Consider the following 14,616-nt stretch of genomic DNA (forward strand, 5'->3'; position numbering starts at 1 on the left):
GGATGCGGCCTTGGCGAGCTCGGTGACCTGTCCGAGCCGCCCGCCTGCATGGCATTCCGGGTGTTGGCGGCCGACATGCCTCCGGAGGTCCCGATGTTCGTCTGGGTGGCACACGCTGTGCCCTTCTCCGTTGTGACCCGCAATCGTTCTGCCGTGTGTGTGCTCAGCACTCGGTTTCAGTTAGTTTGAAAATTTCTGGATAGCGCCTCCCAGGCTGCCCAGGGTTTTCTGATTTGATGTTTCTCTGTGTCACACTTTTCATTCATTTGATTTACTCGACATATATTATTGAGCGCCTTCTGTGTGCTGGAATGAAATGGTGACATCAGACGTCAAAGTCCCTTTCCTCTTGCAGCTTATATACTAGTTAGGAGTGACAGACAATAAATGCAAATAAGTAAGGAATTGCACATGGCCATAGATGCCTTGAGTATAGATGAAGGTAATGGGAATTTTCCTGGTGGAAGAGGCTGCCGCTTTAGCTAAGAAGGAACACGGGGACCAAAATAATGCAGAGGAACCAGCTGTGTGGAGAGACTCCAGGGAGAAGACCTGGCTGGGGCAAAGGTCCTGAGGCAGAGCGGAGCCCAGTGTCACAGGGACCAGTGTGGGCCGCGAGGAGCAGTCAAGGAGGTGAGCTGGGGGTGGCCGCAGAGGGCAGACGACATGCGCGCCCATCTTCCCAGGCTCCCTAAAAGGAAATGCAAAGCCTCACGTCTTCACATAACATGTACGTGACTTGACAAAAATGCTTTCACGTCATTTGATTTAATCGATGAGGTACAGGAGTCAGTATAGAGGAGAGATCTGACGTCCGCAGACGTTAGTGCCGTGAGAAGTCAAGCTCTGGGAAGCTGGGGCTCTGGGACCTGATGAGCCCCAAGGACACAGATCCAGAGCGGGGGGTGATTGAGGGTCATGCAAGTGAAGGACTCAGTGCAGCGCTGGTCAGTTCTTCCTTAGTATAAGGCAGTATTCAGACTGGACTCACAGAGGGCAGGTTCTTCCAGCGTTTCGGCCTCTCAAGTAAGAAGTCGTAAATTGAGGGTGTGTTTCGTTCTTGCTTTGTTTGCATCAGTGGAAAACACACAAGTCACGTGTCAAAATACAGCAAGTGAGGGCCCTGAGTTTTAGAGAATCTAAATGAATTTTTATATATAGTTATCTTCTTTTTTACCTCCCCAAATCTAGGATTGATTAATCTTTTTGTATTTTAAGACCAGTTCAGTACCGTTTTCTACCACTATCCGTTCACTGACAGCAGACACCAGCAACGTTCTTTCCTTTTCCATTAGTTCTCTAATCAGGTTCTAAAACTCATCAAGTAATAACAACAAATCTGCTCTGTCTCCTGAGACAGCCCACTTCTCGTTCATTCGTTCATTCATTCATTCATTCAAGGAGCAATCTTTGGGTTTCTGTTGCGCAGCAACCCTGTGCTTCTCATTTGAGAAGCGGCAAATCAGAATCCCATTTTCCCCCCCATTTCTGATGAAAACTTCTTTGGTCTTAAAAGTCTCTCTCTCCCCGCGACTGTTTCTTCTCCAAGGCATTGCCCACTCTGTCCCTCCATGTGCATCGTGGCCTGATAGGTATTTAAAACAGAGCTAGACAAATGCATTTGATGAGAAAATAAAACGTTTTCCTGCTTAAGTTCCCAGAGAGCTAATTATAGTTTATCATTCTAAAGCCAGCGTTAAATTCACTAACGTTGGCAGTTTGTGCAGATTCCAGCTTAATGAGTTGTTTGTCATTTGCGTCACTGAAAATACAAAAGAATAATATCAATAGATTTCTGGCACATCATTTATTTTGAAAACAAATTGATAATTGGTCAATGTCATTGTTCAAAGAAATACAACCTTCTCACGCTCTAGAAGGTGACAGAAGCTCCACAGACACCTGACCGATGTTTCTGTCCTTGACACCGAAGGAGAAAGCATCGCCAAGGCTGAATCTCACAAAAGGCCTCAGACACCAGAGCATCTAATTCTGGACTTGGTCGTTACAGCCTACTTTTGTGTTTCTGTGAAATTTAAAAAGTATTCTTAAGGCGTCCACATAAACACAGTAATTATTGGGAAATAGCCATTTTTGTTATATATACTTCCAGACTTTTCTCTGTGCCCGTGAATGTGTATATAATACACTTTACACGGACAGGAATGTTATTTGTTTTTACAAAAACAGGTATGCGTAACTCTTTGGCAGCCTGCTTCCTCTTCCACTTGGCAGAATATTGTTCATTTGTCCCCGCCTTTAAACGAAGGCAAAGAAAATGGCAGAATTTTCCTAAGAAATCCCTCTTTTGGTGAGAAACTGCCTTTACCGTAGGGTGTTTTTTTAGATAAAGTAATTTCTATCCCACCACGACGCTAAAGCTTTATACGCCATCAGTAATGTAGCTGAAGACGGGCTCTCCCTGTGTCACAGAAATGTGATTCTACTCTTCTGCGCTCTTAAGATGTGGCACACACTGCAGGAAGATACGGGCCTGTTCTCGGGGCATTTAAGGCGAAATAGGGAATGAGAAAGCCATACAGGATATCTGACTGCAAGGCGGAGCGAACATGGCGGAGATGCAGACATCACGATGGGCGGTGTTGTGGGCGGGAAGGTTTCGTGGGAGGGGCGGATCAGAGGTAGGTTTTACAGGAGGGATGAAGTTCACGAGTGGAAGGGACGCTCAGGAAGCGGGGGAGGGAAAGGAGAGAAAACCGATGAGAGAGAGAACACCAGAAACGGCGCGGAGGTAACAATATCAGGTGTCCTTTTCCACCTGTGAAATCGACAGATTTTTTTTAAAACTGGTGCTCGGTGCTGACAGAGGCCAAGTGAGATGAGCACCGCAGATACTCTGGTTGGAGTGTGAACCGGTGCAGTGTGAATCGATGGACCCGTGCATCGAAAGCCTTAGAAAGCGCATACCTTTCGGCCTAATAATTCCATTACTGGCGAGATGGTTAAAGATGTGGCTAAAATTTATGGGCCGCGGTCTGCATCAAATCGTTACTCATCATCATGAAAATTTGGGAAAACCCGAGGTGTTCAATAGTTTATACAGAATCCGTAATCGTATATAATGTCTCAGTTTTCTACACTGAGCTTATACTAGTTTGTCTTTTAACCTAATTAAGCCTTAAAAAAATACAGGTCATGTGTTTAGGGAGCTGAGTCGAGTCGTCCAGCTTGTCTGGAGCACAGGACGTGCAGAAGGAGGCCGGAGAGAGAGATAGGAAGGGCAGGTGGCACGGGGAGCTTCCAGAGGGGCCTGTGGCTCTGGGCGCCGGCGGGGTAGACGGCGGGATCTATGAGGACGCCGGGGACCGCAGTGTAAGCAGGTGCTCTCGTTGCAGGGGGAGCTGCTTAGTTCTCCCTGAGGTCCGCTGGGCTAGAGAGGCCGTCTGGACATCAGGAGGAGATGTCCCCTGCTCGGCGTGGAGCCCAGGGGAGCGGGTGGGGCTGGGCCTTGGTTTGTTCCTCGTGCGTCCACCCGCCCTTCAGTGAACGTCGGTTAAGCATTTGCTCTCTGCCAAGGGCTGTACCGGCTTCTGCAGATGCAAAAGAAGGAGCCTCCCTCACATCGTAGTGGGGGAGCCTCGGAGAGGTTGTGGGGAGATGGCTAAAGGGAGCAGACGTGGAAGAGAAATCGTGGGGTGAAGAGCAGGACTAGAGCACCCCCGTTTACTCCTGTGGACTCGGCAGTGGGACAGGCTGGGACCTCAGCTCATCGGGCTGACGGAGGAAGGGATGTGCCTGGCGATGATGGAACGCAGCTGTCACCAGGAGCCTCAGGGACGATGCAGCCTGCGTGCAGAACGTAGTGTCCAGAGGGACAGAGGAGTCGTGGGCCGGTGGCCAGGGGAGCGAGTGACATGTGCTGGCAGCAGTAGGCCCAGTGACCCTCAGGGTCAGGTGGGCGACTGCTGCTCTGTCCCGGATTTTCCTGCCCAGTCAGAGCTGGACTCCAGCCAGCAGCTGGGGTGCGGGGAGCGGGGCCCAGTCTCCATGAGGTCTGGCGGGAACGAGGTCGGGTCAGCTGCTGATCGAAGCCAAAGAAGATGCAGATGAATAACATGGTGAGGCATCAGAGGGAGCGAGTTTTGAATTCTCTTTCTAGAAGTTTCTAACAGAATAAAAGGAAGAGGAAGTGGCTTCAACAAGTTATGAAGCCAGTGGAGGGTGGTTTGAGGATTATATTCTTATGCCAGAGGAGCCCCCAAACCTGTTGGCAGATATGAAGGAAAGATAGTCGGTCGATGGCCGACTGGGGACGAGGGGACGGGGGCTACTCGGGAACCGTCACGGAGAGGCAGGCAGCGCAGGTTCACAGGCTTGGCAGGGAGAAGTCATCCCTGTGCTAAAATGAACAGTGTGTTTGTTAATGCAACACATCGTCTGGGTGATCACAGAACATAACAGAAATACAGAGAAAGTTCGGGAAACAGAAACATCGCCCCACCGTATCAGCACAGAAGCTTTAATTTTTGTACATTTCCTCCCATGGGAGTATTCACGCAGTTTTCACATCGTTCTAATCATCGAGTACATGCGTTCCTTACTTCTGGCATTTTTCACTTAACGTTACAGCATTTTCTAGGTGCTGCCTCGCCTTCGTAATTACTTAAATAATAGTCCATCGAGTAGAACAGCAATTTATTTCACTAGTCGCCTTTGACATTAAGTTGCTTAAAAATAGATAACATGGATAAGACTAATAAAACTGTTCAGGTATATATGTGTTTTAGGTTTCCTCCTCAGGCTGGACTCCCGAGAGTTACGTTAGTCAATCAAAGGCAACGAGTGTGATTTTCATGGCATGGCTTTTGTTACCTTGTAATGCGTCCTTGCCCCCAAGTGGCTGGTTTTCAACCTAAACGATCAGAAACGATCACTTTTCCCAAATTCTTTGTTTTCCCAAATTGGGACATCCAGGGCTTAGTGTGATAAGGGTCACTGTAACCTTCTAGAATTTCCCAGGCCAGGGGCCTGCATAGCCTTTGGCCGTTAACCACCAGGTCAGAGGGGTCAGCCGCACTGGGGCAGGTGAGCTGCTCAGGACACCTCTCACCTGCCAGCTCCACCCTCCTGCTAAGGCCAGGGACCCCGATGGAGGGAAAGTGCTCCCTGCCCTCTGGGCTCGGCCAGGCTCTGCTCAGTGGGGCTCAGCCTAGACGCCCCCTGCTGGTCCACCCCCCCCCAGCACACACCTCGGGGTGCCGGCCCCACTGCAGAGGCAGCCCCGTGGGTGAAAAAACACAGACAGAGGTAAAGGAATGATAAGGTGGCCATACGTTTGAAAAGTAAGTTTTCTGGCGTTATCAGTTATCACTCCTTTTCAAATACGTGCGCGTGGACATTCCGGATTCCAGAGTGTGTGTGTGTTTAAAGACCCTTAAAAGAGTTGTGTGGTCCTTTGCGCCCTCACGTGCTGTGTTTGGCATCAGGGAGCTGTCGGCTGGCGTGGGACTTGGCGGGGGTTAAGGGTTGAGGTGCGGGCGAGTGGGCTGGTCTGCTCGGGGCGGCGGTCCGCGCCCTGGACTGGCCACGTGCGGGCAGAGAGCTCTGCCCCCCCGAGCCGCACCCGGGCCCGCGGCTCACATTGCGGGACGGACACGGGGAGCCTCGGAGGAGGGGAGCCGGCTTCGTCAGACCCTCCCGCTGCTGGCGGTGTGGGAGCGAGCACCTGAAGCCCCTCTGTGAGGTGCCCCGTGCCACTGTCGACTGTTCAGGTGGCAGGCGAAGGGAAGAGTCGCTGACGTGTGGGCTCTGCTCTTTGCTCCCCAGGTGCAGGCAAGGACCAGTCCTGCCGGGCCGACTGTGGCTGCCCCTCCTGCTCGCTCCGGGCCCCCACCATCAGCGACTTGCTCAACGACCAGGACTTACTCGACGTGATCAGGATAAAGCTGGATCCGTGTCACCCGACGGTGAAAAACTGGAGGAACTTTGCCAGCAAGTGGGGCATGCCCTACGACGAGCTGTGCTTCCTGGAGCAGAGGCCGCAGAGCCCCACCCTCGAGTTCCTGCTGCGCAACGGCCAGCGGACGGTGGGCCAGCTGATGGAGCTGTGCCGGCTGTACCGCCGGGCCGACGTGGAGAAGGTCCTGCGCCGGTGGGTGGACGAGGAGTGGCCCAAGAGGGGCCGCGGCGACCGCCCCAGGAACTCCTAGCGCCCCACGGCCCCCGCACCAGGCCCCCGGGCGTCCAACCCGCCCAGGCCAGGCAGCGACGTCCATCTGCTCTTCTTTAAGGTTTAGGATGAAGACAGCGAAAAGTGGACTTTGGTTCTGCCCCCACCACAGCGGGCGGGTGGTCCGGGGGAGGAGTGGGTTATGTTTTGGTGGCGGATTTTCATTTGGTTTTGCACACGTTTTAATCTAAGATTTGAATCTGGAGGTGGAGGCTCGGAGAGGGACCGGGGCCATCGGAGTGGAGTCGTGACATGAGGAAAGTAAGGCGATCCTCTCCCTGAATGCCACCGCGGGTTCGGGGGGACGCAGACTGGTGGCCCCGAGCACGCGTCGCCCATAGACTCTTCCGCGATCAGCGGCGCTCACACCGCTCAGGTGACCAACAGCACGGAGAAGCTGGCCTGTCGGGTGCGTCTGGCACTTTCTTTGTCACAGAGGATTTAGGTGAATTGGCAGGATGTTGGTATTAGGTGGTGATACCCTTCAGAACACACGTGCTCCCTTTTTTATGCAAATGCATTTATAATCCGTGCCCTATCAAAAATGTCATTCGCTCAAGTATTTTTGAAAGAAATGCAAACTTTGGTGGTTATTGGGAGGACAGAGTCAGGAATGAGCAGACCGTGGGACTGCTGTTGGACAAAGTGAGGACACAGGATGCTCTTTGGTCACCCATGACGTCTTAAAAACTAACTTCAAATTTACTTTTACATCTTTTATATCAGGCTGGGTGTTTCACCCTGCGATGAAGCTCTGTTAAGAAATAAATGCAAGTCACCTGGCCCACAGGTAAAATCACACACCTGTGGCCCTCGTGATCCCAGCTTATAACAGAGTCAACTCTGCCATGTGGCAGCTTGGCCAGGGAGTCGGGCACCTTTGATGGTGATGGGAGGCAAGAGGCACGTTAAAATCCGGATTTTAAAGCAAATGAAAAATGGGGACCGGAGAGAATCGAATGTTCTCATTTGCTGGTGGGGGAGGGAAGGATTTGTCATGGAGAGACCAGGGTGTCTAGGTTTCATCGGGGGGTGGGAAGGGAGATCGAAGGCAAAGCCTTGGTGTGCTTGATAATTTCATAAGTGTTATCTGGTTTTGGCTGTGGGTTTAGAAAATTAAGGCACTTTGTTCAATTCGGGGGGAATTCTGTATAAGTCTCTGACTAAAATAAGCAAAAATGATAAATTAACATTGATTAGAGAACAAGAAAGGTTAGTATTAACTCAAAAGAAAGTTATTTTCTAAACCACCAATGTTTTTTTCCACTACTGGTTCTAGCGGTGTTTACTGGGTTCCTATAACATACGGCCAACCTCCCTATAACGTAAACTCTAAACAGAAATCTCTGGAGACTCATCGCTCCCGATTCAGGGTTTGTGGCACCCAGCTCATCTTCCCGTGTCAGATCTATCAGGTAAATGTCAGGCTGTAATTAAAGTGACAGCCAGTAGTGAAATGTAGAGATTTAAAAAAAAATTGATTCTTTTGCAAATTGATGTTTAATGTGGTGGTGGTTAAATAAATACTTACCGCCAGTCACGTTCCAGGCAGTGTCCAGACTTGTAAGGGGCTCTAATCTTCTAGGATTTTGTCTTTACGTGCCATGTTGTCATGAAGGGACATGTGACATGTTCTCACATGTTAGCTCATATTTCACGGTGGGAAACAGATGAGGTTTTGGCATTCCTTATTGACATTTTAGGGAAATGGGGTGTGAAGGGTCGCGATTGTCCGGTGTTGCATGTACTAGACGCAGAGCAGCAGATGCCCTTGTGTCTGACACCCCCTTGGGATAGGAGGAGTGGGTCGCAGCCTGACAGATGTCCTGCTGACCGCTGCCTGGCCAGGTGCCACCGGAAGGTCACTTCCCTCCCCCTGCTGCTGGGGAACTCCCTCCACTTCTTCCCTTCACAGTCCCTCCCCCATCTCCACCCAAGCAGACCTGTGACCTCAACTCAGCACCGGTCTGCAGGGCCTGTGGCCAGAAGAGGCAGTGGGAGAGGAGGGCGGGAGGGGAGCCCCGTTCAGCTCGCTCTGCTCAGCCTGCTCCTTCCTCCCACCGCTGGGACCCGGCCTTCCCCGAAGAGAGGCAGATCAGGAGAGCGGGCACATACCTTGACCATTATTTGCATATGCCGACATCTGCATTGATTGACATTTACTTTATGAAAAGTTGTAGGAGTGCAATATTAGCAGAGAGAAATTTAACCAAAAGATTTCTTAAAGTTCATTCGGTGCTTCGACTAATTGTCAGATGGCTTTTATCCATGTTACAGGCAGAAATACCAAAGAGTAATTCGCAACTGAAATAGAACTATAACTCAATTATGTAATGACCCAAATATTTTTTAAAGTCAATTTATAGCAAATAAATACTATAATAGGATAAACATGCTGATACTGTACAAAGACAAGAGTGGAAAGGAAGGAAATTATGACTAATTGATCAAATAATCATTCAAATTTAAGTTCATTAGTATTTAAGAGATTTGTTCATATTCATTCCGTCTGTAGGAATCCACGTTAAAATAACCACATTATAAACTAAACTGCTTACGGTGAGATCCTTTTGCTATTAGAATGAAATCTCTTTAGCTAAATTCTGAGATATACTCTTTTAAAGGAAACTCCCATCTGCAATGGTACGCGATGTGGCTCTGTGTCATATCCATCTAACTTGGTTGCAAATTACTATACGCAAATTTTGGTTGAAAATTACTATACGCAGGGGATTGAGAGCAAAGCCTTATTAGACTCCACACACCAGGACACACACACACACACAGGACTCAGATTAGAGGAGGGGGACTCAAATAAGGCACGTCACTTTAAGCTGTGAGATTTCAAATTGCTAGAGTTAAACTCTTTGCCAGGATCGACCATCAGTATTCAAGATAACCCATTTTTGTGACACTAAATAGTAATCGATACTATAGGAAATTCGTGGTAATGGACCAAGGTGCCGGTTTTTCCTTGATAGTAATTTTATGGGGTACTGCCCTCTGCTGGAGAATAAAGCCTGCACACACACACACACACACACACACACACGCTTTTGGTTTGGCTGCCATCCAAACCCGCCCCAAACCAACCTTCTTGAGCTACTGGCTGTATGTTAGAACCCTTACAAGTAGCCCTAGCGCCAAGAGAGAAGAGCACAGTTATTTTGCAAATGGACAAATGGAAGCAGGATGAGGGACGTCACTGAGCTGAGGGTTCTGGGTCCCCGAAAGTGCCTGTCATTACCTCACTCGTCATTCAGATAAATGTGACAGTCCACTCGGAGAGCAGTCCCGCACTCTCTCTAGGAATTATTCTCAACTTCCTCCATGCAGTGTGAGGGTTGGCCATTGTGGCTACCTGGTCCAGCCTTTCCCCTCCCTCTATAATACATCAGAACATGTTCTTTTGAATACAATATTAATAGCTAAGGTCTACAGATTTTCTTTCCCTTTCTTTTTTTTAGATAAATAAATACGTTTCCTTTAGTTTTGAGCCAAGACTGTTTTCCTTATGACACTTTTCCACTTTTGCCCTCCCTGTTCTATAATTTTCCTCTCCCTCGGGTCTGTGTTTCTGCTCTTCGTGGTGCTCGTTTCAGAGCCATTCACTCATTCCTCGAATCCGATTTCCTCTGTGTGCCTCAGGCCTTCTCTCCGGGCTGCAGGCTGACATCTCCCTTTGTCCACTTACACGCACACAAGCAACCCGTGGGATTATCTTTCCTATTTAATGACACTTGGGGCCTAATAACGTTAAAACTTTTTTCTACCTTTGTGACTGCAACATGCCTAACGGCATGCACCCGAAGAATGGGTGAGACATGTTCTCTCACGTGCTGATTTCCCACTTGGGACTTCGAGCCCCACCTTCTGAACCCTGCGCACGTGGCTCGAATGGACGAAGGCATCTCGCGTCCCTTGTGTCTAGAGAGCGTCGTGGCCATGACGCTAAGCCACGTGCCGAGCTCCAGGTGAGCGGGTGCCCTACCTGGCGGCACTCACCACCTAGAAGAAGACCCACAGCCCCGGGGGGGCCTGTTTAGCCGACGATGCCTCCTGGGAATCAACCCCACAGTGGAGCTGAAGAGATCAAAGCGGTCGACTGTGTAGCTTGAAATGAAATGACTGAGTTTACCAACCCTCTTGGAAATGCAAGAGGGTAGCTTCTTATGACTTCCCAAGCCAGCCATGCTCCTTGTTGTATGTGACAGCTAGTGACCATTTTCCTCAGCAGCCTCATGGGTGACATTCAGGTGATAAAGGCAATGCTTTTAAACTACTGAATTTTTGTGATACTCTGTTTATAGATCTTAATGTTATATTTTAAACTGCCTTCATTTTGTTCTTCTGTACGGTTTTGTATTTTTCCTAGAAATAAAGATTATTTTTGTCTATAATCATGGGTGCTACCAAATTAAAGGCTGAAGTCAACCACTGTCTCTAATTGCTGCTTTTGTGCAGATTCCAGTACAGCCATTGATTCGTGTGTTCTGTCGGTCAGTCATCAGTCAGGAACCTAGTGAGTTTCTAGAATGTGCCCTGGACACGGGGGATGGAGAGGGGAGCAGCACCGCCTACCCTCGGGAGCCTGTGGACTCGGGAGAATGACCACACACTCGGGTTGCTCCCGTGTCTAGTTCACTGACGAGTACACTCATGTTGTCGTGCAACAAATCTCCAGAACGTTCTCATCTTTCAAAACTGGGGCTCTGTGCTCATCACACAGCTCCCTATTTCCCCTCCCCCAGCCCACGGGGCTGTCTATGAATTCGAGTACATGAGATACATAAGTGACATCAGACAGTATTTGTTCTTTTGTAACTGCTTATTTCACTTAGCATAATGTCCTCAAGATTCATCCACATTGTGGTGTGTGACAGAAGTTCCTTCCTTTATAAGGCTGAATAATATTCCACTATATGTATATATCACATTTTGTTTATCCATTCATCTGTCAGTGGACACTTTGGGTGTTTTCATCTCTAGGCTATTGTGAAAAATGTTCCTGTGAACACAGGTGTAGAAATCTCTTCAAGATTCTGCCTTCATTTCCTCTAGTTGTATACCCAGAAGTGGGAGCAGACTACTGGTAATTCAATTTTTAATTTTTTGAAGAACTTCCACACTGTTTTCCACAATGGCTACACCATTTTACAATTCCATAAATAATGCTCAGTGCGCGTCTGGTGCACAAGGACACATACATGTTTGCTATTGAGTTATAGTGGTTCTTTGTATATTCTGGATATTAATCCCTTGTCAGATAGATGATTTGCAAATGTTTACTCCCATTCTGTAGGTTCCCCTTTCACTCTGTTGATGGAGTTCGTTATGTACAGAATTTTTAGGTTAGGCGTAGTCCTATTAGACTATTTTTTAATTTGTTATCTTTGTCGTCGTAGCTAAGAAATCATTGCCAACATCCAGTATGAAGTTCTCCTTCTCCCTCTATGCTTTCTTTTGGAAATACTATAGTTTTATGTTTAGCTCTGTAGCCCATTTGGGGTTAATTTTTACATGTGGTGTAAGGTAAGGGTCCAGCTTCATTCTTTTGCATGTGGATATCCATTTTTTTCCCCAGTATCATTTGCTGAAGAGACCATCTTTCTGCATTGAGTGGTGGTGTCACGCTTGTTGACGATTTGACATAAGGGCGCATTGAGAGCTCTTTTCTGTTCCGTTGGTCTAGATGTCTGTCTGTGTGTGCCGGTACCACACTATTTTGCTTACTCACCTTGTAATATGTTTTAAAATCAGGAAGTGTGAGACTTCCAACTCTTTTGTTCTTTTTCAAGATTGTTTTGGTTAATCAGGGTCCCATGAGATTCCGTATGAATTTTAGAATTTTTTTTTCTACTTTTGTAAAATTTGCTGTTGAGATTTTGATAGTGATTGTAGTGAATCTATAGATTGCTTTGGAGTATTGTCATATTGCTTTAAAACAGACATTTGATTATATAGCTTGTGGTATATAGCCAGCCTCAGGACAGAAAAAAACTGCAAATAAAACTTGGTTTTCTTTTGTAATCATACTGTTATGGTAATATTTGTTTTTTTTAATCCTGAAACATATATAACAGGATAAAGCAAATAAGTAATTGTTACTGTTGTTAGAAAGCAAGATTTTCATAAGAAAAATGAAGTATAAATGTAAAATTTAAAAGGCTAAATGAAAACACTGTAACCCTAAATTGAATGCAAAGAAATAAGTATAAATTCAGATATTTAAAAAAATTTTTCCCTGGCTCCACCTGCTGAGGAAGTCTAGAAACTAACCGAGTTGCCACCAGCGTCACTAGTCGAAATTGTAGTCCCTGTATACCACTTCCCACTAAACGTTTAATTGGAGAAAGTGCTAAGTCCAGGTTTGGCAGGTAATGAAAATGATAGCTTGGGACATCTTGTCCTACCAGAAACTATGTAAGATTAGTGTCAAAAGAACACGGAAGCCAATTAAAAGGGTTCCTTCTGGTTAAAAATAGGATAATTTTAAGCATCAAAAATCCCCTACATCAAATATACTGATATTCACAAATTCATAATGATGTTTTTTAAAACCAACTCATTGGCTACCTTTTGTGGGAGCTAGGAAACCAACTCATTGGGAAAACCCTGTCAAGCGCCCTGCCTTTCTGGCATAACCTTCACCCTGGAGTCGCCGGATAGTTGATGAAAGGAGCAGTATTTCCTTACGGAATTCCAATTCATGAACACAGGAGGAATGATGGAATAGATATATCAGTTCCTAATGAAATAATGCATCTAGGCAATGACCGTCAGTAACTAGCTGCTAGAAACATTCGATCAAACGTGATGGCATCTTTGTAATAGGTGGACCAGGCTAACCACAGCTGAAACCACTGACCAGTCTTGCTGTCGTACAAAGAAAAACTGGACTTTCAGGTGCCTCCTGATGACTTGCAATTGGAAGGACGTACCACCTGTGAAAGCATTTGACCAAAAAAAATTGAACCTGCATCTTATTTAACCTTTAGGTCTAACCAGCAGTTTTGAAGTTTTTGAAAATTGAATGAAGTCTGAGATTTGCTTCAAAATGAGCCCGTGGTGGAAGGGTGGGGGTGGGGCGTAGATGAAACAGTACATACGGGCCACGTCGTTTGTGGCTGGAGCCGGACATGAGCAGATCGGGATTCATCACACCCCTTACTTTTGTGTATATTTTAATTTCCAAAATAAAAAGTTTTTTAAAAAGTGTTTGGACTCGATAACATTTTTCTATTTGTTAAAACCACCTGGAGTGCTTGCTTGCTCCAACCTGTCACAGAAATTCTTCCCTTGAGGTTTCGCTTGTCACTTTGTAACGAACAATGCAAATACAGGCTGGCAGAAGAGTGCTGTGCCCACTGAGGGCTGGCGAAGCACTGTGACGGCCTTTGAATGGTGTCATGAATCTCAGCAACTTTGCTGGAACAAAGATCCTGGTGGCATTAACCGTTCCTAACACCATTCTTTTGTGGCTTTTTTAAATGCATATACGTAATTACTTAGTCTTACTCCCACCAGATTTAAACTCCAGGAAAGCTCTCTTATTTTTTACCTACTGTATCTATAGTACCTAACATGCTTGGTATATTAGAATACAGTTAAACTTTTTTTTCTATTCTAAAGTATTTGATTTTGACTTTTTCAATTTACATAGTTTCAGATATATTTTTCTCATGTCAAATAACAATATGGCGTTCTTCGGTTAACATACCATATTCTGCCAAAGCGATTCAAGAAAACTATTTTAAAAATAGAACAGCATCTCATTCTCTCCCGCCGCCAAGATTCTTTTATTTTATGACAAAACCACAGTTCTAGAAGCTTGTTTCTCACACCTGGAAAGACTAGGTTCGGGACATGATCCTGTAAAACGTAAGAGGTAAGCCCGATGAATCTGAACACAGTGGGTCTAGAGGCTGAAAAAAGAGGTCAAACCGTTCATGGGAGGTGCTGGTATTGGGGTGCAGGAGAAATTAGTTCAAAACAAGAGGATTCAAAGAGAAAATATGTCCACGTGGAGTGGGGAGGATAGTCAGAAGAGGTCCATGACACCAACCGTGATGTTTTTTTTTGTTGGAAGGGGAAAGTAGATAAATGTGTAAGAAATATGGATGCTGTGGTTTTGTAAAGAATGCACTCCCGAGGACTATAATTTAAAACCTGAGTAATTCAAGACTGATTTTCTCATGGAATACATGGAAAGTAGGATATGTATTCTCAGAGCTCATAAATCTATAACAGTTGGGGCAAATTTTTACTTTAATGTTGTTTTTTTTATTATTGTTGCTAAAGGCTCTAGAGTTCTGGCTCCCAAATTCACAGTGAAAAAAATCAAAACCATTATTTCACGTTCTTTAGCATGTTTTATCGTGTGTCACTCGTATTCCACAATTATTGACCCAGCACTTGCACCACCA

General features: G+C 46.5%; 1 protein-coding gene across 3 annotated transcripts in view; it reads left to right on the forward strand.

Moving 5' to 3' along the window:
* The window catches only part of EDARADD (EDAR associated via death domain), a 50,475-nt gene extending 39,851 nt beyond the window's left edge, over positions 1-10,624 (forward strand). For all 3 annotated transcript variants that reach the window (XM_039850325.1, XM_039850326.1, XM_039850327.1), the window contains one exon: positions 5,788-10,624. In XM_039850325.1, the coding sequence (XP_039706259.1) occupies positions 5,788-6,170 (383 nt within the window). In that variant the 3' untranslated portion in view covers positions 6,171-10,624. The remainder of the gene's footprint in view (positions 1-5,787) is intronic.
* The last annotated feature ends 3,992 nt before the right edge of the window (positions 10,625-14,616 follow it).

This window comes from Pteropus medius, unplaced genomic scaffold, assembly GCF_902729225.1.
Source record: "Pteropus medius unplaced genomic scaffold, Ma_sr-lr_union100, whole genome shotgun sequence".
In the NCBI taxonomy this organism is placed as follows: Eukaryota; Metazoa; Chordata; class Mammalia; order Chiroptera; family Pteropodidae; genus Pteropus; species Pteropus medius.